The sequence below is a fragment of the Chlamydomonas reinhardtii genome, chromosome 10 (genome assembly GCF_000002595.2).
Source record: "Chlamydomonas reinhardtii strain CC-503 cw92 mt+ chromosome 10, whole genome shotgun sequence".
NCBI lineage: Eukaryota > Viridiplantae > Chlorophyta > Chlorophyceae > Chlamydomonadales > Chlamydomonadaceae > Chlamydomonas > Chlamydomonas reinhardtii.
In genome coordinates, this window is record NC_057013.1 from 1,490,110 (window position 1) to 1,515,630 (window position 25,521).

A 25,521-nucleotide genomic window follows, 5' to 3' on the forward strand; every position below is an offset into this window, starting at 1 on the left:
CGGCGTTTCCTGCGTTTGCGAGACCGGATAAAGCGGGCGGCCACATACGATGGGACCATACTTAGGGAAATGCTTTGCATGAGTTGGAACACTGCATGGGCGCAAGGGCAACATGGTGCATCGATGGGGTACGCGTGTGTAACCCAGCCCGCGCCTCCCCCATCGCGCCCATGCGCCTCCTTCACACTGCCATACATGCACCACTCAAGTTGCATAACTGCATTATGCTAGTGTGTCACCGCTGTGCTGAGCCGGCACCCACGTAAAGGAACTCCCAAACATGTCCTGCTAATCGCACGGTGCCAGTGGCACCTTGCGGGTGGTTCCGAAAACCTACACGTTAACCTGCAAAATTAACAATGGCTACCGCTCAGTACGAAAAGAAAAGGCGCCAGCCGCAGGGTCAGCCGGCAACGGAACAGACGGCCAAGCCCGAGAAGACGGCAAAGGCTGCTGTGACTACCACGAATGGCGAGGAGGATTTCCCTCGTGGTGGCGCAGATGCTTTGACGGCGCTCGAGCGTAAGCAATTGGCCGAGGCGGCGAAGGCGGAGGTGGAGGCTGAGTTCGCGGAGGGGAAGCAGCAAAAGAGCAAAAAGCCTCGAACTGGAAAGAAGGTATGTCTCGTGAAAGGACAGAATATCATGCACTATGTGCACTCTAGACGGCTAGGGTGATTCGGGTGCAGCATCCGCCGCCGACGGGCGGGCCTTATGGACGCATTTTGTGTCGCGAGTCTCGCGCCACTGGTTCCATCGGCAGACCATGAAGGCATTACCGCCACGGCGGCGCACTGCCGCGCTCCGACCGTCCGCCTTCGCGCGCCCGGGCGAGCACGCCCGCCTCGCCCGCCCCGATGCTTGGACTTCCCCAACCACCTTGTCCACACACCCACGGCCTCGGTGCGCAATCACAGGGCGAGGATGACGAGGACGCGTTTTTCGGGCGCCAGGCGGCCTCCCTTGAGGGCAAAATGGCCAAGCATGTGGAGCTGTTGCGCGTCAAGGTGCGAACGCGGATCCACAAAAGCAGCTTTTGCGGACGCGGGTGGCGCTTTTGGCCGGCCGAGCGCGTGTAATGCCTGTGTTGCACAGCGTAGCATGCCACATGCTCAGCCTGCCGCTTCGCACACGTGCGAAACCCCTCCTCTGGTGCCCGACCCCTGCCGGTGCCGCGCCAGGGCCTACCACCCAGTGCCCTGACAGCCTCTCCTCTCCTCTCCCTCCCTCCCTCCCTCCCTCCCTCCCGGCTGCCCCCGCCCACCCCCACAGAACCTGTCGGTGGGCACCAAGCTGTGGGGCATGGTGCTGGAGGTGACGCCACGTGGCCTGGTCATCTCCCTGCCGCACGGCCTGCGCGGGCACGTGGCGCCCGCACGCGCCTCCGACATCCTGGCCGCCATGCTCAAAGCGCCCGCCGGCGGCGTAGCCGCCGCCGCCACCACGCCCGCCGCCAAAAAGGCGGCGGCCCTGGTCGCGGCGGCCGGCGGCGCCGCGCCGCCGCTCACTGACCTGTTCGCGGTCGGGCAGTTTGTCCGCTGCGTGGTGGTGGAGGGCCCGGAGGGCGCAGGCGAGGGTCGCAGCGCGAAGCACGTGGAGCTGAGCCTGCTGCTGCGTGACGTGCAGGGGCAGTTGGGGGCGGGCGGGCTGGTGGAGGGGGCGGCGGTGGGGGCGTGTGTGCGCAGTGTGGAGGACCACGGCTACACGCTGAGCTTCGGCATCAAGGGCACCAGCGGCTTCCTGCGGCGGAAGGACTACGTGGAGCAGTTCGGGGAGGGCGTGGCGTTGCAGGTGTGAGGGGGGCGGCGGCGGCGGGTGCGGGAGGTTGGGGTGGTGGGGAGGGGTGGTGGGGAGGGGTGGTGGGAAGGGGCGGAGGGGTGGTGGGAGGGAGTTTGGGAGGGGTGGTGGGAGGGGTGGCGGAGGGTGATGAGCGGGGTGAGACGGGTGGATTGGGCTGGATGGAGAAGCACTGGGAGGCCATACTGCTTGCAGTGTCGGGAAGGGACGCGCGTGCGCACCGGTCACGACGAAGACACAGCAGCTCCTATGAAGACTACCTATCTTATGTCCAATTGCTGTCAGACCATATTATGGTGACATGATACTTCTCTGAGGAGCACACTCGTACGCGCCAAACAGACTCCCAGAACCCTACTGGCCCCGTGCCCTCACCACGCACTTGCACACACGCCCAGACGCCCACAGCCCCCACAAGCCCCCATACACGCCCAACCAACCACCCCCGCCACTTGTGTTCCCCACACTGACATCCAACTGTGCCTGCTGCTCGCCCAGGTGGGGGGTCTGCTGGATGTGGTGGTTCGCTCGGCGGGCGACAAACGCAACGTGCTGGTGGGGTGCGGCCCGGGTGACGTGGCGGGCGCGGTGACCAAGGAGGCGGACGCCATCACGGGGCTGGACTGCCTGCTGCCGGGGGCGCTGCTGAACGTCAAGGTCCGCAAGGTGAGCAGGAGGAGGCGGAGGAGGGAGAGGAGGAGGCGGAGGGGTGGAGGAGGGGGGAGGGGGAGGGGGAGGGGGAGGGCAGGAGGGGGAGGGGGAGAGGAGGAGGGGGAGGAAGGGGAAAGGGAGAGGAGCAGCCGCAGAGGGCTGAGGGCGAGCGGCTGAATGGCATAGGCTTGGGGGGTGGTGGTCTGGTGCGGTGACAGACAGCGGCGGCGTGGCCTGCTCGGGAGGCACGGAGTGGCAGCACGACAAGGACAAGTGAACGTCAGACATAGGGAGTGGCTGCCCGCAACGGACGAAGGATGCGAACTCGTGAAGGGCCTGGGACCTGACACCTGCATTTAAATGCCGCATCGCCGCTCCCTTCCCAGGTGTTGTCCAACGGTCTCCTGGTGTCCTTCCTCACCTTCTTCCACGGCACTGTGGACTCATACCACCTGCCGGCCGCATCGCCCGCCGCCGCCGCCGCGGGCGCCGACGGCGCGGGCCTGGACTGGAGGAAGGCGTACAGGTGGGTGGGCTCGCGGCAGGGGGGTGTTGGTGATGGCGGCAGTGGCGGGGAATTTGGCTGACGCCAAACCCCACAGCTCAACCGGTGCTGCTCTGTTCCCTGAGCGACACGGGTAGGACGGCGCCAGGGGCACCAACGGCCCCTAAGCCAGGGCCAGTCTCCAACCCTAGTCTTCACCTCTCCCGCATCCCCACACCTCCACACACCTCCACACACCTCCATACACACCTCCACACACACCTCCACACACGCCTCCACACACCTCCCTCCTCACACACACGCCTCCCAAAACACACCTCCCCCCTCACGCACCGCCTCCCCCCTGCAGCGAGGGCGCCAAGCTGCGCGCCCGGCTGCTGTACGTGGACCCGGCCGGCAAGCGCTGCGGGCTGAGCCTGCTGCCGCACCTGATGGCCATGGCGCTGCCCAGCCCCGTGCCCACACTGGGGAGCGTGTTCCAGGAGGTGGGGCGGGCAGGGCGGGGGCACCTGGGGCGGGGTTGGGAGGGGGCAGGGGGTGGGGGTGGTTGGGAGGGGGGTTCGTGGTTTGTGGGTTGAGGTGGGTTGATATGGGGTAACGTGGGGGCTGGGAAATGATGTTGGGAGATGGGAGCGGAATGGGATAAGGCGGTTGGCGCAATAACGCAACGCACGGCCTTGCATGAGGGGCATGTGGATGCGCGCGCACAGGCCGAGGTGATGCGTGTGGACGCCTTTGCGGGGCCGGGGCTGCTGCTGCGGCTGCCGGGTCTGCCCGAGGGCCCCGCGCCCGCCTTCTGCCACGTGGCCAACGCGCTGGAGACAAAGGTGAAGCCGGAGGAGGCGGCGGCCGACATGACCAAGAAGTTCAAGGTGTGTGTGTCTGTGTGTGTTGGAGGATGGCAGCCGTCCATGAACGAAGAAGTAGATGTAACACGAGTTTGGTGATACTTGTCCGGACGCCCAGTGGGAACTGCGGGGACAATATGGGGTTGGGAGTGAGGGGGGGAAGGAGGGAAAGGGAGCCAGGCGGCGCGGGACGGCGCTTGGACTATGGAGCGGAGCGCGTTCTCCAATCCTTCCAATCGCACCTTCATCCCTCCCATCCCGCCCAACCTGTGCTCCGCGTCCACCGCCTCATTGCTCCACCCACCTCCACCTGCACCTCCACCTGCACCTCCTCCTGCACCTCCTCCTCTCACCTCCACCTCCTCTCACCTCCACCTCCTCTCACCCGCCAGGCCGGCGCCAAGCTGCCTGCCCGCGTCATCGGCTACCGGCTGATGGACGGCATGGCCACCGTCACTGTGCGGCCCAGCCAGGTGGGGGGGGGGCAAGCGGGGGCGGAGTGCGGGGGGAAGGGGTGAGCGATAGCTCGGGCGGGCGGGCCGGTACCGGACTAAACTCTTACCAAACAGGACGATGAAGCCTTCATTACAGCACTATGCTTCCACACGTTTGTGTATGTATGTGTATGACCCCTACACACACGCGCACTTTCACAACACACGCAGGTGTCGGCCTCTGTGCTCAGCCTGGCGGACCTGGCTCCGGGCATGTTGCTGACCGGCACCGTGACGGCCGTGCCGGACAAGGACGCCGGCGGCGGCGCGGTGGTGGTGTCGGTGGCGGAGGGGGTGCGCGGCATTGTGCCGCCGCTGCACGCCACGGAGCTGGCCGGCAGCGGGTCCAAGGGCGGCCGCAGCGCCGCAAAGATCAAGGTCAAGGTGGGCGCGGGCGGGCTTGCGCGCGTGCGTGTGTGTGTGTGTGTGTGTGTGTGTGTGTGTGTGTGTGTGTGTGTTTGTGTGTGTGTGTGTGTGTGTGTGTGTGTGTGTGTGTGTGTGTGTGTGTGTGTGTGTGTGTGTGTGTGTGTGTGTGTGTGTGTGTGTGTGTGTGTGTGTGTGTGTGTGTGTGTCAATGTGTACATATGCGGGCTGGGGGGCAGAGGGGTGTAGGTGCCGGTCCATGGTGTCAGCGTGTAAAGGAAACACCTCGCATCGCATACACACCACATCGTGTACACACACACTGCAGGTGGGCGAGAAGGTGGAGGCCCGCGTGTTGGAGGTGGACCCGGCCGCCCGCCGCCTGACGCTGACGCTGCGCAAGGCGCTCCTGGCGCCCAAGGCCGCGCCGCTGGCGTCGCTGGAGGCGGCGGTGCCGGGTGGCCGATACAGCGGCCTGGTCACCGGTGAGACGGGGGATGGAGGGAGGGAGGGACGGGGCGGGGCATGCCTAGCATTGAAGCAACCCCGAAGATACGCACGCCGTGGGGTAAATAAGGCGGACCTGCACGTCGGCCTTGCAGCTCCAATGATGACTTCAGTACAATGTCCAATTGCTGTCAGACCACACACGTGGTGATAAAATACTCATACACTGAGGAGCCCAAACCCCGTGCCTCATCGCGGGAACACCTATCGGCCTCATGCTTGCATTCGACACACAGTTATCCGCACCAGCCATTTGACATACATGCGCAGTGCCTGTGACCTCCATCCTCCACTCGTAGCCACCGTACACACGCCATGACCTCCTCCCCTCCTCCGCAAACCACACCCCGACCTCCTACCCACCAGGCTTCCACGACCGCTTGGGCGTGTTCGTGACCTTCTTCGGCGGAGTGGTGGGCGCTGCCGCCGCCGCCGAGCTGGGCCTGCAGCCGGGCCAGACAGCTCAGGACGTGTTCAGCGTGGGCCAGGTGGTCAAGGCCACAGTGCTCGCGGCCGCCAAGGGCAAACTGAAGCTATCGCTTGCGCCGAAGGCGCAAGCGGAGGCGGCTGCCGCCGCCGCCGTGGCAGCGCCGGCTGCGCCGGCTGCGCCGGCGGCTGGCGCCGCCGGCGGCGCCGCCTCCGGCGGCGCTGATGCCCTGGGCGGTCTGCAGCCGGGCGACGTGGCGGAGGCGACGGTGGTGGAGGTGCAGGCGAGCGGCGAGGCGGCGGCGGGCGCGGCGGGCGGCGTGAGCTATGTGCTGCGGCTGGACGTGGCGGGAGGGCCGGCGGGTGGCGTGCGCGGCAGACTGGAGGCCGCGCACCTGTCAGACCACCCAGCGGCGGTGGAGGGCTTCAAGGAGGCCATCAAGCCCGGCAGCAAGCTGGGTGAGTTGAACATGCGATGGGTCGCGAGCGTTGTGGGGGTGGTGGGGGTGGTGGGGGTGGGGGCGGATGGAGGGCGGAGGATGGGTGTGCGCTGTTGCCAGCGGCTGGGGGAGTGCGATACGGTATGCAGACCAAGGCATATCTAACTAAGCCGCACTTACCTCGTTCCGCATTTACCTCTTTCCTCGTCTTGGAAACAATTGACAGGCCGCGTGCTCATTCTTGACCGGCTGGAGGCGCAGCGCTGTTTGCGCGTCAGCCGAAAGCCGTCACTGCTGGCGGCGGCGGCGGCGGGCGGCGGCGGCGGCGGCGCGCTGCCCAAGGCCTTTGGCGAGGTGTCTGAGGGCGCGCTGTTGAGCGGCTATGTGGCCAACGTGACGGGCGATGCCGTGTATGTGCGCTTCCTGGCGGGCCTCACTGGTGGGTGGGTTGGATGGGTGGCTTCTGGCGTTGCAGCTTCGCTGCGTTGCATCTGCTGTTGTCTACCCTGTTGAGAAGGAACACGTGGTTACGTCCTACACAACGCCACAAGGGCTGCCGAGCACTCCTCCTCGAATATCCGCACACCCATTTACATTCAAGGACATCCGGCTGACAAGCTGCCTCCCACCACCCCGCCTCCACCCATCCGCTCACCACCCAGGCCGCGCCGGCCTGCCGCAGTTGTCGGACGTGTTCGTGTCCAACCCGCGCGAGCTGTTCGCCGAGGGCCAGTCCGTGCGCTGCCTGGTGGCCACCGTGGACGCCGCCCGCCAGCGCTTCACAGTGCTGCTGCGGCCCAGCGCCACCGCCTCCAGCGACGCCGCCTACCTGATTGACTACTTCAGGTGTGTTAGTGTGTGTGTATGTGTGTGTGTGTGTGTGTGGGTGTGTGGGTGGGTGGGTGGGTGGGTGGGTGGGTGTGTGGGTGGGTGGGTTGCGGATGGGGCTGGGGAATGTCGGTTGAATGCTGTGTGTCTGGGGTGGGCGTGGGAGCCGCACCCCAAGCAGCGGCTGTGGCCGAGTCCTTGCGGTCACGGTTTGGGGTGTTGCAGAGGGTCTGAAGCCCTTGATGGCTCTTCGTTTCTCACTCCCTACCTCCTGCCGCACACACTGCTGCCGCACACAGGGAGATGGCGGCGCTGCAGGTGCTGCGTGGCGACGAGGTGGCGGACGGCGCCGCCGCCGCCGCCGCCTTCCCGCTGGGGTCTCTGGCGGGCGCCGTCGTACACGAGGTCAAGGACTTCGGTCTGGTGGCGGACCTGGATGGACACCCGGTGAGTGGGTGCTTGCGCGTGTGTGTGTGTGTGTGTGGTGTGTGTGTGTGTGTGTGCTGGTGATTTGCCCGAGCCCAATGAAGAACGTCCCAATAGTGTAAGGACCGTCGCGCAACCCAGAGATGCAATGCGAGGGGGGAGGAGGAGTGGTCGGAGGGGCTTTGGCGGGGGCAGGCAGGGGCAGAAGGGTCGACAGGGGTTCGGGGTACGGAGCAACAGTGGCGTTGGTTTGGTGTGGTGCGGACGCGGTGCGCTTGCCCCGCCTGGAGTCATCACAAACCCCCTTCGCTACCTCCTTACTCGCACGCATGTCTCTCTCACACACTCGCTCCCCCTTCCTCGCCGCCCCTCCCTTCCCGGCCCCCTGCAGGATGTGGTGGGCCTGGTGCCCTCCAGCCACACCGGCGCCGCCGCGCCCGCGGTGGGCTCGCGCTTCAAGGGCCGTGTGCTCGACGTGGTGGCGCACCAGGGGCTGGTGGAGCTGTCGCTCAAGCCCGAGCTCACGGCGGCGGCCAAGGACGCGGCGGCGAGCAAGGAGGCGCTGCGCAAGCTCAAGGTGAGCCCTTGGTGACGCAGCGGGGCTTGTGTTTGTGTTTTGGTACTAGTACCGTATGTAAGTATTGTCGACGTCGTAAGGACGCTGAGGAGTAGACCAGCTTTTGCAGACCGTCTATGCTGGGTCGGCAGGGCCCACACACAGCATGGCTCGCTCAGAACGCTTCGTGCAAAGCGCTTGAGTGAAGCGTTTGCTGACATGCAGCCAGTGCCGACCCCCGTTTCCCCTACCTGTACTGCTCTCTCCACACAACCAACCACGCCCCACACCCCACTACTCGCAGCCCGGCACACAAGTGGAGGCTGTGGTGGAGGGCATCCGCCCCGGCGAGTACCTCATCCTGTCGCTGCCCTCCCACGCCCACCTGCTCGCCTACGCCGCCATCACCGACTTCAACACCCCGCGCCCGGACGCCGTGCCGCGCAAGTTCACCGTCGGCCAACGCATCTCTGCCACCGTCGCCGCCACGCCCGCCTCCGGCGCCCCCGCCGGCCGCGTGCTGTGCCACGTGCCGCTGACGCGCGCCGCCGCGGCCAAGGCTGGCGGCGGCGCAGCCGCCGCCGCTGGCGGCGCCGCCGCCGACGGCAAGAAGGGCGGCGCCGCCGCCGCCAAGGTGGATCTGACGCCGGGCACGGTGGTGGAGGCGGTTATCACAGGCATCCAGCCGCAGCAGCTGGACGTGTCAATCGGCAAGGCCTCCGGCCGCATCCACGTCACAGAGGTTGTGGACGTCGACGTCAAGGCGCTGCTCTCCGCAGCCGCCGCGGCGGCGCTGGACGCCGCCGGCTCCTCCGCCGCCGCCGCCGGCGGCCCGCCAGCGGCGAAGAAGGCCCGCAAGGGCGAGCCCGCGGGTGCTGCGGGTGCCGCGGCGGCGGCTGCTGCTGTCAAGAACCCTCTTGACGGGTTCCGGCTGCAGCAGGTGGTGGAGGCGGTGGTGCTGGGACGGCTGCAGGGCGGCGAGGGCCACAAGCGCGGCGTCATGGACTTGTCGCTGAGGCCCAGCCGCCTGGCCATTGCGCGCAAGGTGCGTCCAGCCTGATACGGCCGCCTCGTTGTGGGTGTGAGCAAATTATGAAGCTGGTTCTTTTTGCTGCTGGGCTTGTGAACGCGATTGCAAGCATGCCAGGCGCGCCTACCGCCCGTAGTGACCCCCTTCCGTTTCCGGCACGCCATTGCCCCCATCCCTTACTTTCAATGTGTCCATCACACACGCACCCACACGCACCACACGCGCACCCAAACAGGCGGAGCCGCAGGCGCCCCCCGTGGTCCTGGGCGACCTGGTGCCCGGGCAGCAGCTGACCTGCTTCGTGCTGGAGGTGGCGGAGGACGCGCTGTGGCTGGGCGCCGGGCCCGCCGTGCGCGGCCGCTGCGCCGCCCTGGACGCCTCCCTGGACCCCAACGTGTGCGCCGACCTGTCGACGCACTTCAAGCCCGGGGCGCCGGTGCTGGCGCGCGTGCTGGCGGTGAACGCCAAGAAGCACACGCTGGACCTGTCGTTGGTGGACCCCTGCAGCGGCAAGGCCACGCACGGCTCCGAGCCGCGCGGCCCCGGCGCCGGAGCGCAGGTGTGTGTGTGTGTGTGTGTGTGTGTGTGTGTGTGTGTGTGTGTGCGCGTGTCCGTGTGATTGTGTGATTGTGTGTGTGTGTGTGTGTGTTATGTGTGCGTGCCCGTCGTGTACGTGCCGTCGTTGCGTTGTGCTCTGTTGGGTGGGCAAACGAGCGGCCTGGTGCTTCACAAGCCTGGCTGAGCCTCCCATTATGCTATCCTTTCTCCGTGTGTGCTTTTTTTTATCTCAATTGCGTAATCTTTCCACAACCTCACAGGCGCCGCTGCCGGCCGAGGGCGCTTTGGTGATGGGCCGCATCCTGTCCGCGTCCGGCGCCGGCGTGCGCGTGTCTCTGGGCCCCAAGCGCGCCGGCCGTGTGGCCCTGACCGACATACACGACGCGGCCGTGCCTGACGCCCTGGCCGGCCTGACAGAGGGCACCTACGTGCGGGTGCGGGTGCTGGGCAAGGATGGCGACTTTGCGGTGCTGTCGCTGAGGCCCTCGCGCGGAGGCGCGATTGCGGGCGCTGCGGGTGCTGCGGGTGCTGCGGCGGCGGCTGGTGGGAAGAAGGGCAAGGACGCGGCGGCGGCTAAGGACCAGGTAAGCAGTGCTACGCTTGACTCGGACGTACGCGGCCGTGTCGTCGTGGCATAAACAAACAATCATGTTGGGCCCTGATAGCATGTGATGGCTCGGCGTCTTCGGGTGCTGGGACTGTCCCCTCTGTAACATCCGCATTCATAAACAAAACAATGATGTATATGAACTGCTGCGATAAGCATCACCGTCTTGAAACTGCAGCTGTGACAGCTACGTGAACGTGTGTGCGCCCCTCGTCGTTCATGTCTGCCCCCCCTCGTAAAGATTTCCCAAACATCCTACCCCCCCCCCCAGGCTGCGGCTGCTGCGCCCCAGCCCGAGCTGCTGGACGTGTCGGGCGTCAAGGTGGGCGACAGCCTGGGCGGCTACGTGAAGCGCTGCGACGCCAAGGGCGTGTTCGTGGCGCTGGACAGGTGGGGTGGAGGAGGAGGCGACAGCGGGCGGTGGTTGTGACAGGGCGATGAATGAGGAATGATGAAGAAGAATGGGTGTGATGGAGGACAGGGGAAGCGGTGGGCCAGGATGGGAGGTGGCTGAGCAGGGTCGATACTTTTTGTCATCGTCTGTTTTGCATCATCTGCGCTGCGTCACGGACTGGTCACAACATCGCCACCTGCTCACCATCATGGACCTCACCGCCGCACCCCGCGACTCCCCCGCACCCCACAACCCCTCACTCCTGCACCCCCGCGCGCCCCCACCTGCCTCTTGTCTTCCTGCCTCTAACACTGCCTGTCTGCCTGCAGGTACCGCGACGGCCGCATCAAGCTGGGCAACCTGTCCGACGGCTTCATCGAGGACCCCGCCGCCGCCTTCCCGCCCGGCTGCCGGCTGGAGGCGCGCGTGGTGGCGCTGGAGGCGGATGGGCGGCTGGAGCTGTCGCTCAGGTGGGGGGGGGGGGCGGGCGTAGGGCGGGCCCCGGGGCGCGGTGAGGTAGGGGCAATAGGGAACGCGGCATGCGTCTCTGGAACCTACATTTGAAACACTGATGACTCCCTGAACGTCTCTGAATGTGTCGCCCCTAACATGAGTCAACCATGTAAACCGCATGACACACAGAACGGCGCCTCGCTCTGGCTCCTCGGGCGCCGCCATTCAGTCGCTAGCCGAGCTCAAGGAGGGGCAGCTGGTGTCGGGCCGCGTGCGACGGGTGGAGAAGTTCGGCGTGTTTGTGGAGGTGGAGGGCAACAGCTCGGTGGTGGGGCTGGCGCACATCAGCGAGCTGGCGGACGGCGCCGTCAAGGACATCTCCGCACTGTTCAAGCCCAAGCAGGTGTGTGGCGGAGTATGTATTACCAGCGTGTGTGTGCGTAGATGAACTCGGTGTTTGTGAGTTGGGCGCACGCCAGCGACCGGTGCAAGCCTAAGCGATGAGCAAGGCCTTGTTCTGGTCCGGACAAATTACGCACCCGTGCATGCAAGGTCCTTTCCGTCTGCTCCTTTCCTCACGCTTAACCGCGTTCATTAACGCTTTCACACACACGCACACACGCAGGCGGTCAAGGCGGTGGTGACCAAGATTGACGCCGCCGCCAACCGCCTGTCTCTGTCCATGAAGCCGTCCGTGCTGCAGCAGGCCGAGGAGGCGGCGGCCGCAGCAGGCGGTGGCGCGGGCAAGCGGAAACGTGGCGCCGACATCGATGACGAGATGGCAGACCTTGCAGATGACGACGACGACGACGAGGAGGAGGAGGAGGAGGACGGCGAGGGTGACGAGGATGGCGAGGGCGAGGAGGAGGACGGCGAGGAGGAGGATGGCGAGGAGGACGAGGAGGCGGATGGCGAGGAGGGCCCCGGATCGGACGTGGACGTTGACGACGTGGACGTGTCGGAGGAGGAGGAGGAGGAGGACGATGACGACGACCAGGACGGCGATGCCGATGTCGCCATGGCGGACGCGTCGGATGACGACGAGGCGGATGGCGAGGACGAGGAGGAGAACGAGGAGGAGGACGAGGCGACACAGCGCTCCAAACCAGGTGAGGCGGGCGGCAGGTGGTTGCGAGGGTAGGGGACGTTCGGGCTTGGCTTGGAGAATGGGCGCACATGCACTCAGATTCGGAGCCGTACGCGTGGACGATGATACACACTTGATGCATTTCCATATTGGGCCACAGCCCATGAGGATAACTTTTGGAGACCTGAACTGACACGCTGAAAGCACTGACGAAGGACAGGGCACCTGCACGCATACAAGCGAACAGAACGCACGCACTTGGCGCATGCACTGCTGGGTCACAGCCGTGGACGATGATTCACACTTGATGCATTTCCATATTGGGCCACAGCCCATGCGGATAACTTTTGGAGACCTGAACTGACACGCTGAAAGCACTGACGAAGGACAGGGTACCTGCGCGCATACAAGCACACAGAACGCACGCACTTGGCGCATGCACTGTCGGGTCACAGCCGTGGACGATGATACACACTTGATGCATTTCCATATTGGGTTAAAGCCCGTGCGGAAAACATTTGGAGACCTGAACTGACACGCTGGCTGACGCATCATCAGGTCGAGCACGCATGTACGCAAAGGACACGCGCCTGTCATATTCATCTCACGTATGCATCTCCGCGCCGCACTGATGGGTCACAGCTGTGGACGATGATACACATTTGATGCATTTCCATATTGGGTTACAGCCCGTGCGGAAAACGTTTGGAGACCTGAACTGACACATTGTTGAGACCTGCATATCTGCGGATGCGCACTCTTGCACGCATTCCTGCACGCACACACTCCTGCACGCGTTGTGCCTTGTCAGTTGTTCGATCCTGCACCGCAGCAGATGCGCGACGGGCGGAAATCGTGGTTGATGATTCACATTTGATGCATTTCCATATAGGGCCACAGCCCATGCGGAAAACTGTTGGAGACCTGAACTGACACGATCGCCAGTCCCCCCACGCTCCTGCACACCCCGTCTGCACACCCCCACACCCGTGCCGACACAGCCCAAAACACACACGCCCAGCTCCCCATCTCTCCCTCTACCCTGCCCTGCAGCCACCACCTCCACTGGGGCTCTGGACCTGACCACGCCATGGGGTGAGCTGCTGCTGGCAGACGACCCAAGGGCCGCGGCGCCCGCCGCCGCCGCCGCCTCAGACGGCGACAAGGCCGGCAAGGGTTTGAGCAAGGCTGCGAAGAAACGGCTCAAGGAGCAGCATGAGCGCGAGATCCGGTGCGTTGTGGGTGGTGGGTTGGGTGGTGGATGGTGGGTGGTGTGTGGTGGAGGCCAATAGGATGTGCGCGTGGCGCATCGCAGCTCCGTGCCTCCTGACTCCTGCAGCACGACGCACCCCTACTCCCATCGGCCATCACACACAACGGGCCGCAACCACAAACACGCCTGACGCCCCCTCCATTCCCCGCGCCCGCCCACGCTCTCACAGGGAGGCGGAGCTGGCCCGGCTATCTGGCACCGCGGCGCCGCAGACGCCCGCCGACTTTGAGCGGCTGGTGCTGGCCAGCCCCAACAGCTCGTTCGTGTGGATCAAGTACATGGCGCACCACATCGGTCTGGGCGACATGGACGCCGCGCGCAAGGTGGCGCAGCGCGCGCTGGACTCGATCAACTACCGGTGAGCGAAGGGCTGCGGGCGGGCTGCGGGCGCTGTGCTGTGCGTGTGTGTACCCGCAAGGGAAACGAGAAGCGCACGGGTGTATTCTTGCGTCCCATAGTGCATTGTGTTGTAAAGATTGTCGATGCGTTAGGTCGTGGCGCTCACAACAAAACGGTGGAGGACTCGAGGGCTGTGTCTAGGTGGACAACTATCCTGCGCGCCCCTCATGTGGGCGCCTGGGCTGATTCCCACCACAGAAGGAAACCAGAACGTTTTATCTACCTCTTGCTGCGGCGCTAACTAACCCGCCTCGGGGTTAAAACGCCGTGCTACATTCGTCAAGCCGCTTCACATGTTACACCGTTCATAGCGCCCTCACGAAGCAAAAAGTAGAATTTCATTGTTGCAGGTAGAGCAGAAGCTGCACCGGTGACAACTATCCTGCGTGCCCTCCATGTGGGCATCTAGGCTGATACCCACCACACAGTGAGCTGAACGTTTATCTACCTCTCGCCGCGGACGCAAGCACACCGCCTTGGGGTTAAAACGCCGTGCTACATCCGTCTTGAACGCACATACACATACACAAACCTTCTCCGCACGCCGCTGCACCTGCAGCTGCAAAGACGCGGTGGACAACTATCCTGCGCGCCCGTCATGTGGGCGCCTGGCTGATTTCCCCCGCATAGTAAACCCAGAACGTTTTATCTACCTCCTGCCGCGGCTGCATCTAGCCCGCCTCGGGGTTAAAACGCCGTGCTACATCCCCTTTCCTAAACACACTCACACACAGTCACCCTGCCGACCCGCACCGTGCACACGGCGTGCCATACCGCAGTACCTGCCTAACACCAACCACCGCACGCCCTGAGATATACCCCACACCGCCCGCGCCCCGTTACCTCCTCTCCCCTGCCTCCGCCTCTCCTGCCTCTGTCCCTCCTCCTCACCTCCTTTCCCACCTCCTCCTTTTCCACCTCCCCACGCTAATCCCCCGCAGCGAGGAGGGCGAGAAGTTCAACGTGTGGGTTGCCTGGCTGAACCTGGAGAACGCCTTCGGCACGCAGCCCAGCCCCGAGGAGGCGGCCATGGGGCTGCTGCGGCGCGCGCTGTCGTACACGGACCAGAAGAAGATGTACATGGCAGCGCTGGGTGAGATTTTAAATTGTATCGCGAGAGCGGCGCATAGGAAGGCTTTAGAGAGAGGTCTGGCGGGCTTCTTGTTAGCCTGTGCAGACTGATGTACGCGTGTGTGTACCAAATGCCAACTGTTCCGCTACCGCATTTACAACATGGTCTTTAGATTCTGCGACTCTTCACTCGCCAACTGCACACAGGCATCTTTGAGCGCAGCGGCAAGGAGGAGCTCGCCGAGCAGGTGGCCAAGACCCTGACCAAGAAGTTCGGAGGCAGCTGCAAGGTCTGGGTGCGCGCGCTGGAGCGGGCGCTGGTCAAGGACGACGGAGAGGTGAGGGCGGGACGCAGCAAGGGGAGGGCGATGTGGGCGCGCATGGCCAGGGGCCACGGGCGGGGCCACAGAGGCGAGGCCGCGAGGGCGAGGGGCTGCATCACGGGTCCCCTTCCTCTTATCTGATCCCACGCGCAGCTCTCAAGCTTGTTCCAACCCTCGCTCGTTCACAGGGCGCGCGCAAGTTGCTGGAGCGCGCCACTCAGTCGCTGCCGGGCCGCAAGCACATCAAGCTGCTCACGCGGGCGGCGCTGTCGGAGTTCCGGCTGGGCTCGGCGGAGCGCGGGCGCGGCATCCTGGAGGGCGTGCTGCGCAACTACCCCAAGCGGCTGGACCTGTGGAACGTGTACATCGACCAGGAGATCAAGGTGCGTAAGGGAATTTACCATATGCTAAACGCGGTCATCGGGAAATTACCATATGCTAAACGCGGTCAAGGATATGTGTGTGTGTGTGCGTGCTGTTGCCCGATATGATGTCGTCCGTGTGCGTGGACACGCGCTCTGAACCCGCTCTGGGTGCTGTGTGGCTCAGCTCTCCACAACGCCCCGCAGCTTCCGGTCCTCACCCCTTCCCTCCCTCCTTTCCTCCGCTCAATCGCACACAGACCGGCGAGCAGCCGCGCATCCGGGCGCTGTTTGAGCGCGCCACGCACCTGCCGCTGCCGCCCAAGAAGATGAAGTTCCTGTTCCGGAGGTACCTGGAGTATGAGAAGGAGGAGGGCGACGATGCCAGCGTGGAGCATGTGAAGCGGCGTGCCATGGAGTTTGTGGAGAACTCGCTCAAGGCGTGAGGAGTGAGGAGTGAAGAGGCGTTGCCGTGAGGGAAAGAATGTTGGCTTGCAGGTGCGCTGGTGTCAGTTGCAGGTGTGTGGGAGTAGGATGACGCGTGGCAAAGAGATGGTGGTTGTGGAGGCGGCGTATGGCAAGCCGGGAGCAGCAGCAGGCGGGAGCAGCAGAGCGTTTGGTTGAGGTAGTTTGGACCCGTTTGCTTGTACTGATGTGTGCGCTGGCGCCAAATTTGGGGTTTGGCGCCAATACTTGTCCTGTGGCAAACACGTGGTGCAGTGGGCTGCACACGCGCCGACCGTTTGGACGTCCAGGCGGTGTGCGAGGCTGACTTCGTTTGTCTGTGAGACCGGTCTGCTGGGACCCAGCTTTGGTTACTCGCATTCGAGGCTGCACTTTGGGGATTTGGGTGCAGCGCTGTAAAGTGCTGGTCAGAGGAATACGGTGCACGAGTACCTCGAGCCCCGGGCAACCAGGAGTCAGCACCAGCTCAGACGAAGCGGGGTACGAAGGGGAGTTGGCAGTAAGGTTAGCAGCAGAGGAGCAGGTGGGGCCCTGACTTCGTGCAGTAGGATGGCTGAAGGAAATATGATGAGACTGCAGCACCAGAGTCCCCAGCAAATGTGTTGGCAAGGCCATCCTGAACTTGCATGGGAACGCGGGGGAAGACCCGGGCCGCAGCGAAGGCTCGAGATTCGGCCTGCCACGTCTAGCCACTCAGCCCTCATCACCCCCCTGTAACTTCCCTGCGACGAATACTGTGATATAACGTAGTTTTAAAGGAAGCTTTCGTTGTTGCGCGAGGCCAGCCTAAGACCAAGGCGACAATGCAGCTCGGGGGCAGCTTATTGCGCCCCCTGGCGCTGGTTGTGGTATGCTTGGCTGTTTCTCAGGCACGGCTACTGGTCGTGAGCCAGGTAAGCTCGCCTTTGCGCCTGGTCGGTCGGGCCAGCTGCCGAGCATGCGGGCTTGCTCGACGGGTCCAAGCTCTGCTCATTTATTCCCATTTGCTGTCACGCAGACTTCTTTTGGGAATGGCGCCGGGTCGCTCTATACAATTCAGGAAACGGGCAGCAGTGAGGCAGCTTCAGAGGCGACAGCCGATACCGGTTCCGGCTCGCTGCCTAGCGCACTGTTTGGGCCTGTTTTCAGCTCACCCTTCGCATGGTGGGTACCCATTGAGGTTTGTGTCGACAGGGGCTTGACACGAGCTTGCCCGTGCGTTTCGCTTGAAACTGCACGGCTCTTGAAGTATGAATAAATAACAGATAAGGCACAGCTTCTGGCGGACGGGACGTGGTTTCCCAGCATGAGAATTAGGGCCCAAACCGTTTCCCTCGGCGTTTGGAGTTCGGACTCACTTTGGGTATCGTGCTTTGGTATCATGCTGCAGGCTTCAGCAGCAGCTCATGATTATGGAGGCGCTGCAACAGGCCGCGATGCAGGGCCTGCGCCCCGTTATGGAAGCCGAGCCGACGGAGCCCGCTCCATCCACGCACGAGATGCTTCGTCACGTCGGCTGTGCGCGCATGCGTGCCGCCATGCTGGACCAGATGGCTCGCGAGGTAGGACATGGGAGGGGCGAGGCATGCGTGTTCTAGGGATTGGGAGCGCACTCCGCCGTGCTCACAGGACAGGCACGGTCTGCCAAACCGCACACAGGAACGACGAACCACATTCTTTTAGAGTTCCACGCGCGTTCGCCTTACGCATCCAACCTTCCCGCCCCGCCCCCTGACCCATGTTCTCCCCGCACACAGCGTGCCTGGTCTGAGGCCGGGCAGGGCTCCGCCGGCGCCGTGTCGGGCCGCTCGTCCTCTTCCTCCGGGTCGGCTACGACCCGCCAAGCCGCGGTCGCCGACTACGATGAGGGCGCGACCTACACCCTCGCGGCCCAATCCCACAACGACGATGATGACGGCTATAACGATGACGACGAGTACTATTACGAGTACTATGAGGACTACGGCACCTCGCAGCGGCAGCAAAGCATGATTGCCAGCATGATCGCCGGCAGCGTGGGCCACATGCTCCGCGGCGCATTCGTTGACGCCGTCGCTGCCGACGCGCGGGTCATGCAGCGGCAGCAGCAGCTGCAGATGCAGATGCACGAGGTGGCCAACCTGCAGCAGCAGGCGATGGGCCGCGAGGAGCTGGAGGACTTGATCGCCAGCAAGGCCGCGATGCGTATTGCGGCGGCGCTGGACGCCGGCGGCGGCGTGGCACGCCTGGGCTATGAGGACAGCGAGGGCGCGGAGCTTGTCATGGGCGGAAGCAAGGCGGCGCAAAGCTCTCGTGACTTCGTGCAGAGCTTGTACGACGAGGATTATGAGGAGGATGAGGAGGACGAGGAAGATGAGGATGAGGATGATGACTACGGCGAGGTGCGTCGTTTGCGCGCTGGGTACGGCTCTACATCTGCAATCTGAAGCCAAAATCACCTTTGGCCTGTGACTATGTTTGAAGGGAGCGCAGCGAGGCTATCGCAGTGGGTTAAAGCAAAGGGTCACAGTGCCAGCCTGTGACGCAAGCCTGACGCAATCGTACACCAGTTCCCATCAGACCTGACCCGCCCCCGCCGTCTCCCCAACACCAGGTGGTGGGCATGGCTGAGACCATGCTGTCCAACTTGGATGCTCTGCTGTCGGATCACGACGACGACGAGGAGGAGGGCCAGCAGGAGCGCGAGGAGCAGCCCGCCACCAGCAAGGGCGACTACGCCCTCGAGCAGCAGAGGAAGTGGGCGGCGGCGGCCCGCGCCGCCTCCACCTCTGCCGCGAACCTGGACGAGTCGGACGAGGCGTGGGAGGACTACCTGGAGCAGTGAGTAGGGCTGTAGGGTGGCAGCATTCGTTGGCGCCAGGGTGCGCGGGCCTTGAAGCCTGCTGGAATCTGGGGCTGGCCGGTTGAGAAGTAGGAATTGGGGCTGGAAGCCAGGACGGTGCCGGCGCTCTCTGTGTACTGCAGGCGCACGCGTGTGCCGGCCCGCCGTCTCCCCGCTTACGCTCCACCCCTCCTTCCCACTTACCCGCTCACCACCTCTCCTCGCACTCCCGCCTCCGCCCCCAGGTACTACGCCTACTACTCCATCTACGGCGACGACGGTGACGAGGAGGACATCTACGACACCTACTACGAGTCCTACCTGGACCCCTACGCCGAGGCCCCGGATGCTCTGGACATGCTGGCCAGCCTGGCCGAGCTGATCGCCTGGAGCTCCCACACCGGCAGCCTGGTGCTGCACCTCTTCCCCATCGGCGGCATTGTCAACGGCGGCCGCTCGGCCTCCGTGGTGGCGCCGCAGCTGCAGGAGCCGCAGCAGCTATCGCCGGCGCAGCTGCAGCTGATGCAGCTGCAGCGCCTGCGCGAGCAGAGCGACGCGGCGGAGGTGGCGCAGGGCCGCGGCGCGCTGCTGTTCGCGGGCCAGCCCTACGACCCCGCCGCCGCCACCGCCTCAGCCGACCCGTTCATGCTGCTGCTGAACGGCGAGGAGGGCGAGTCGGCCTCGGCCGGCACCCTCATCATCTCCGACCTCAACCTTGCCTGGTTCAACGACGACGGCAGCCTCAACTGGGGCCTGGTGACGCTCCTCATCCTGACCGCCGGCACCCTGGCCATGCTGGTGGGCTTCGTGGTCAGCTGGCTGTCGCTGCGCCGCACCATGCGCACTGCGGTCGTGTATCCCGGCGGCGCGGCGGCCTGGCGGCGCGCTGGCGCGCGCCGCGTCTGCGCGGCCAAGGCCGGCGCCGGCTCGGAGGGCGGCGAGTGCGACTCGTTGGACAACCCGCTGCTGCTGCTGCCCGAGGTGAGGCAGGCGCTGCGTGGGGTGCTTGGGCTGTGGGAGGCGGCATGGATGGGGCTTGTGTGTGGATGGATGGGAATGCCATTGTCTGAATGTTTGCCAACCCCAGCAGTATTGGGCACGCTGCGGTATCTGGCGCAGAAACAGTTGCACTTACGCCACCGCTGTTGCAACTGCTACCTGTTATGCCGCAGGACTGCTATGGTGCTGAGCCGCTAAAGATCGAGTGCGCGTCCACGTACGTGCCACCAGTGCTGCCCAACGAGAGCGTTGCCAAGGTGCTGTGCAAATAAACTCTTCCTTTTTTGCGCATCAATGGGGCGTAAGTCGTGAGCGTATGCTGCAACCAGTAGCCCCAGACGTGGGCCCTCTTCTTTTGGTGCATAGTGCGCTTGTGTGGCGCTTGTGTGAAGCGCGCGGGTAAGGGAAGCAGTTGGCAGTGCAGCAGTGATTGCACACTACCGTATCACGTCAGCACCTCGCAGCACGACCTCGAAGCGTTTGCAAACAATATTTGTCGAATCAGGGAAGCTCTGTGCTTGCTTAGTGTGATTGTGTGCTGCTTTGCTTTGTGGGCGCGGAAATCCAGGGTGCGCGTTCCATACGCGCAGCGATTAGTGTGCTGGTCCTTGTGGCGGCACGTTTGCTTGCAAGCAGGGGTTGTCTGTATTATATATTGGCGTGTGTATGGCGAGGTAGCTTTGTTTTGCACAGGGCCACACAGAAACTGCCTCAGTTTCCCTTCCAACGTGCCACCACCTCTCTTAGTTGCTTCCTTTCTCTTGCGAGTGCCTTGGCGAGTGCCTCTTGCATTGTGGTCAGCCGTCACTGTCTTGTAAGCGATTACCGGTGACCGATTTGACTCTGCCATACAGGAGGTCTTCTGTCTCATGGCCTTGTGGGCAGGTGGCTGGGTTAGGACCTGGGTTGCCTGCTGCTGAACGCACCACATGACACAGTGCGGCGTTCGGTGTTAGACTTGCAGCTGTATCCCTTGTCCTTCAGGACGCTCTCTTGGCGGGATTCTTCATAGTATCACGCGCTTTCGGCTGTAGAGCGGGAACAGGAGTAAGGGGCGAACCGCAGCACTAACAAGGGGAGTTGGGAGGACTGCTGTGTGTGTGTGTGGGGGGGGGGGGGGGCATGAGCGGTTCCGGCGAGAAGAAGGATGAGGGACCGCCCAGCGATGGACTGCATCAGGCGATGCAGCAGTCACGGAGCCTGCTTAATTCCCCTGTTTGACCTCATATGTATACTTCTTTCATTCCACAACGGCGCTGCCTTGAATAGCGTGTTTGACCAGACTCTCTAAGGACATCTCGCAGAACCCCCTAGCTTGAGGCCGCGATACTCTTGTCGCCGGTTTAAATATGGAGGACGACACCGCTTTCGATGGCCTGGCTGAGGATGACCTTATGGACGACGCGGAGGTCGACACGATGGTGCGCGAGTCTATTGTCGCGGCCATCGGCGACAATCAGTTTGCCCACAACAAAATTGACTCATGGAGCAACAACATCGTGGAAGGGTGCTTGAAGCGGCTAGCGGCCATGAACAAGCCATTCAAGTACATAGTCACCACCAACCTGACGCAGAAGGCCGGGGCGGGACTTCACGCGGCAAGCTGTGCACGATGGAACGAGAAGACGGACGGCAAGCTTACGGTGCAGTGGGAGAACAACACAATGATTGTGCTGGTCTCGGTCTACTGGTTGGCAGTATGAGCTTAAGCGCATTGACGGTGCGCATTACATTTAGGACATATCAAGGGGTTAGGGCAAGGGGTTGCATGGGGCAAGGGGGTGAACTGAGGGTGTAGCGGGTAGAACTTGGGGGCCAGGGAACCGGCGTGTCATGTGGCTGCACTGACTCTCTGACTTGGACGACAACATGGTTAACGAGGCGAGGATGGACCAACGGGGCGAGTATGGACCGGTTACCTATGGTGAAGTGTATGAGGGCCTCACCCTCTGCTCTTGCTTGTACTAGGAATTCAACAAGGGCCCTACTGGTGGCGGTGCTGCGGAAAGCGTGAAGGTGTTAGGCATGGGCGCCATGTTTTGATTTCAGTATGGATCCTGCTGACTATGGCGCATGGCGCACTGGTACTGAAACTGCGGGCTCATGGAGACCGGGGGAAAAGACACACGTTGCTTGAGTGCGTCAATGACCTCGGACCGGGGGAGGTGAGGCTGTGCGTGCGTGTAAACACAACTGCAATGGCCTGTCAAATTATCACCTCTTTCCGATTGTGCCATAGATATACATATGCGCAAACTTGTCCAGGCACGCCTTAGCCCTGTTGGCTCTGTACAAGTTGCCATGCTCAGACATTTCTCACTTGCCTCCAGAGGCACAGCTCGTATTCAAACAAGCGCAATCGTCAACGAATTGTTAGGTAACAATACATTTGGCTGCAGGCGAGCGCCGGCCGCTGCCTCGGCGTCCGCATGCTCGCTGGCGGTTCACCGTGCGAGCACATGCGCTTGTCAGTCAATCAATTCCAGCTCATGCAGCTCATCTGGGTCAACACTCAGCTGGAGTCCTCGTGCGACGGCGGTATGCGCTGATGCTTCGGGTCACCGTGTTCTAGGTGTTGGGGCGCCGCAGCTCGCGGACCGGCCACACCGAGGCGCCGGCCTGCGCACCGCAGCTACGTCTGCCAGCGATGCCGCACCCCCTGCATCTTCATCGGATGCACCTAGCAGCACTAGCAGTAGCAGCAGTAGACCTGCCGCCGGCCCAGCTGGGGCTTCCACGGGGACCCCCTCGAAGCCGCGCGGCCCCAAGCAGCGCATGCGCCTGGACGAGTACTGCCTACAGCTGGCGCCGCAGTACAGCCGCAATGTCATCCAGTCCTTCATCCTACAGGGCAAGGTCCGTAATAGAGAGTGTGTATTTGCATGTATGCTTCTGCCATTATGTGAGAGTGGGGCGGGGGGTGTCCGCACCATTGGCACGGCAAAGGTCAGCCGCTGGAGGGCTCGGCTGGGTGTGCAATGCAGACACGTGCCCCGCACTCAATTCACCGTGGGGTGCCGCGGCACAAGCAACATCTTGCTTCTGCCCTCAACGTCAACCCTCACCCTCGTCGCCGGCCTCCCATCAGGTTCGTGTGGCGGACAAAGTGGTGACTAAGGCGGGGACGCCAGTGGTGGTAGGCCCGGGTGGGCCGGTGGTGGTCATTGACGCCGACGAGCCCAAGTACGTGTGCCGTGCCGGACTCAAGATGGAGAAGGCGCTGGCGCACTGGGGCATTGACGTGCGGTGAGGCGGGGTGGTGGGTAGTGGTGGCAGAGAGGGAGAGAAGAGCGAGGGGTGGGAAGAGCGAGCGGTGGGGAGCGGGAGTGGCTGGCAGGAGAAGGAAGGTAATATGGTATTGGAGCGGGGGACAGGAAGGACAGGGGTGGGACAGGTGGGAGGGCGTGCGCTAGGTAAAATCTTCGACATGCAGCTGTAGGCGTGGCGCGAGGTGGAGGTGCCCTTGGGCTGTCTTTCGTCTGGGCGGGTTACAAGTTGCTAGCGCGTCTGCCAACGGCGGCGTGCAGGGGCTTGTTGGGAACGGCGGGAGTCACGGGTGCTGGTGCCTGCCCGACAACGCATGGCTTGACCCATGCTGTCAACGCCTTCGTCCTTGTCCCCCGCCTCATGCCGCCACCTTTCCCTCCAGCGGTCTGGTGGCACTGGACTCGGGCCAGTCCACGGGGGGCTTCACCGACTGCCTGCTGCAGAACGGCGCCAAGAAGGTGCGCGGCAACTGGCCCAGGGCCCCGCGCCCAGGGCCCTGGGAGTTGCAACTGCGGCGAGAGGATCAGTACAAATAGGTGCTTGTGCGCAGAGGAGCGCTCCACTGACGCATCTCTATGCGCGGTCGTCCCAGCAACGTCGTTGTGCGGTCGCAGTCGCACTCCACGTACCGGCACGGACTGCACACACTCATCGTCCTTTCCTAACGCACATGGCACGCAAAGCTCTGTGTCAAAAACACACACATACACATACACATACACGCTCTTTAACACATACACATACACGCACGTACACACACACACACACACACACACACACACACTCTGCATCGCATACACTGTCCTACGCGTAATGGTTTCCTTGTGCTCTTTAACACACACACACGTCTTTTTCTCCGTGTACACAGGTGTACGGCATAGACGTGGGCCACAACCAGCTGCACGACCGCATCCGGCGGGACGAGCGGGTCGTGGTGATGGAGAAGTTCAACCTGAGGCACCTGGCGCCGCAGCACCTGCTCGAGATGGTGAGGGGTGGGGGGTGGGGGCTGAGGGGGGCAGGGGGAGGGAGGGAGCGTGTGGGGTCTGAGGGAGGGAGCGTGTGGGGTCTGAGGGAGGGGCGGGGGCAGGGGCAGCGGGAGGGAGCGTGTGGGGGCGGAGGGTGGTGGTTGGGTTCCGGGGTGGTGGGGCACAGGAGGGCGATGGGGCCTGGGCCACATGAAGGCCGGGCTGCATGGTACCGGTGTGCTGTCGTGCTAAGCAACCGCCGTGCAATGCAAGCTGGGTATTCGGAAGAAGACTTGTGTGCACAGAGCACAGCTTGACATGTGGCACTGGTGGAGCAGTTTGTTTGGTACATCGGACGCCGCGCCACGTGGCACGCAGTTGCTGCAGTACCTGGCCCTTGCTTCCATGTTGCGCTGGGCACAACATGACACGCACCACAACACAGCACGTGCTCCCACATGACGTGCACACACGCACGCACACGTTTCCTGATGAGCAGGTGGACATCGCCACCCTGGACCTGTCCTTCATCTCAGTGCTGCTGGTGATCGGCGCCGTCACGTCCGTGATCAAGCCGGCGGGCGGGCAGCTGGTGGTGCTCATCAAGCCGCAGTTCGAGGCGGGCCGGGGGCAAGTGGGCCCGGGCGGCGTGGTGCGAGACCCCAAGGTGCGTGCATACGCGGGGGTGGGGGTGGGAGCGGGGGTTAGGCATGTGGGGTTGTGGCGGGTTGAGAGCAAGGCAGGTGGAGTGGGCTGGGGCATGGGCGAGAACATTGATAGGGCTCTGGTGCGTGGGGCCTCGGGTGTTGTACTTGGGTGTTGGGCTGGTTTAGAAAGTAGTGGTGACTGTTCAGCACGCAGCAGGTTGCGGCGGGTGTCCCAGTGCACCGGCCCGGCGAGGGAAGTTCCAGTGCACCTCTGAACGTGTCGCCGTACGAGTATGCGACTATCGTTTTTTCTGTGCGGAGCCCCAAGCTAACACGCGTTTGCCACTCTCCAAACCTCTTGTGCCACACCTCCTGATATCTTTTACCAGTATGTGCTCTTCCACCCCCCGCTCCCTCGCCCGCTCGTCCGGCCCGCCAGGTCCACGCCGAGGTGATCCAGCGCGTCACCGCCGGCATCGCCGCACACGGCTACCAGCTGGTGGGGGTGACGGAGAGCCCCATCAAGGGCGACAAGAGCGGCAACACCGAGTTCCTGGCCTACTTCCACAGGAGGCCGGAGGCGGCCACCGCGGCCGCGGCGGCGCAGGCGGTGGCGGCGGCCGAGGCTGCGGCCGTGGGCATGGAGGTGTAGCGCTGGGCGCGGGGAGGCGGGCAGGGCGCTTGCTTCGTGGTGTGCGGGGGGGGGGGGTACATTCATGATTAGTTAAGGAAGTGGTAGACGGTAGACCATCTTGCGGGGGGGGCGCAGTCATACCGGCTACATGTGGACCGGCGATCCTGACACGGCTACTGTAGGTGGCGCAGGCTGGCGCAGACAGGGAAGGCCGATGTGTGGGCACGTGAATGTATGGGCGGTTTGGAGGAGGGAGGGCGGAACCCTTGGGGGCTTCTGTTATCCCGGCTTTGGGACTCTTGGGAGTCTTGGCTCACGGCTATTGTTATCTCTTGGCGGTTTGA

General features: G+C 63.6%; 4 protein-coding genes across 4 annotated transcripts; all 4 read left to right on the top strand.

Annotated features, from left to right (window-relative positions):
• The first annotated feature begins 261 nt into the window (after nt 1-261).
• On the top strand, nt 262-16,273 carry CHLRE_10g428750v5 (uncharacterized protein). The gene is made up of 28 exons (XM_043066604.1): nt 262-617; nt 917-1,006; nt 1,272-1,790; nt 2,295-2,462; nt 2,834-2,973; nt 3,302-3,437; nt 3,663-3,824; nt 4,193-4,273; nt 4,466-4,678; nt 4,986-5,142; nt 5,531-6,049; nt 6,257-6,469; nt 6,693-6,876; nt 7,158-7,305; nt 7,676-7,861; nt 8,145-8,885; nt 9,106-9,429; nt 9,689-10,012; nt 10,307-10,425; nt 10,759-10,899; nt 11,072-11,285; nt 11,508-11,991; nt 13,023-13,200; nt 13,412-13,600; nt 14,583-14,734; nt 14,920-15,050; nt 15,224-15,418; nt 15,658-16,273. The coding sequence occupies exons 1-28, from the start codon at nt 360-362 to the stop codon at nt 15,841-15,843; spliced, it is 6,552 nt and encodes a 2,183-aa protein (XP_042920001.1). The 5' UTR covers nt 262-359; the 3' UTR covers nt 15,844-16,273.
• A 302-nt stretch (nt 16,274-16,575) lies between these two features.
• On the top strand, nt 16,576-20,714 carry CHLRE_10g428800v5 (uncharacterized protein). The gene is made up of 7 exons (XM_001702653.2): nt 16,576-16,755; nt 16,860-17,005; nt 17,232-17,403; nt 17,599-18,222; nt 18,435-18,661; nt 18,908-19,643; nt 19,835-20,714. Exons 1-7 carry the CDS (start codon nt 16,666-16,668, stop codon nt 19,931-19,933), a joined length of 2,094 nt encoding a protein of 697 aa, XP_001702705.2. The 5' UTR covers nt 16,576-16,665; the 3' UTR covers nt 19,934-20,714.
• Nucleotides 20,715-20,762: 48 nt separating this feature from the next.
• Nucleotides 20,763-21,860, top strand: CHLRE_10g428850v5 (uncharacterized protein). Its single transcript, XM_001702651.2, has one exon. The coding sequence runs from the start codon at nt 21,011-21,013 to the stop codon at nt 21,362-21,364; it is 354 nt and encodes a 117-aa protein (XP_001702703.1). The 5' UTR covers nt 20,763-21,010; the 3' UTR covers nt 21,365-21,860.
• Nucleotides 21,861-21,912: 52 nt separating this feature from the next.
• Nucleotides 21,913-25,514, top strand: CHLRE_10g428900v5 (uncharacterized protein). The gene is made up of 6 exons (XM_001702650.2): nt 21,913-22,517; nt 22,750-22,907; nt 23,311-23,386; nt 23,797-23,916; nt 24,396-24,563; nt 24,983-25,514. The coding sequence occupies exons 1-6, from the start codon at nt 22,437-22,439 to the stop codon at nt 25,193-25,195; spliced, it is 816 nt and encodes a 271-aa protein (XP_001702702.1). The 5' UTR covers nt 21,913-22,436; the 3' UTR covers nt 25,196-25,514.
• The last annotated feature ends 7 nt before the right edge of the window (nt 25,515-25,521 follow it).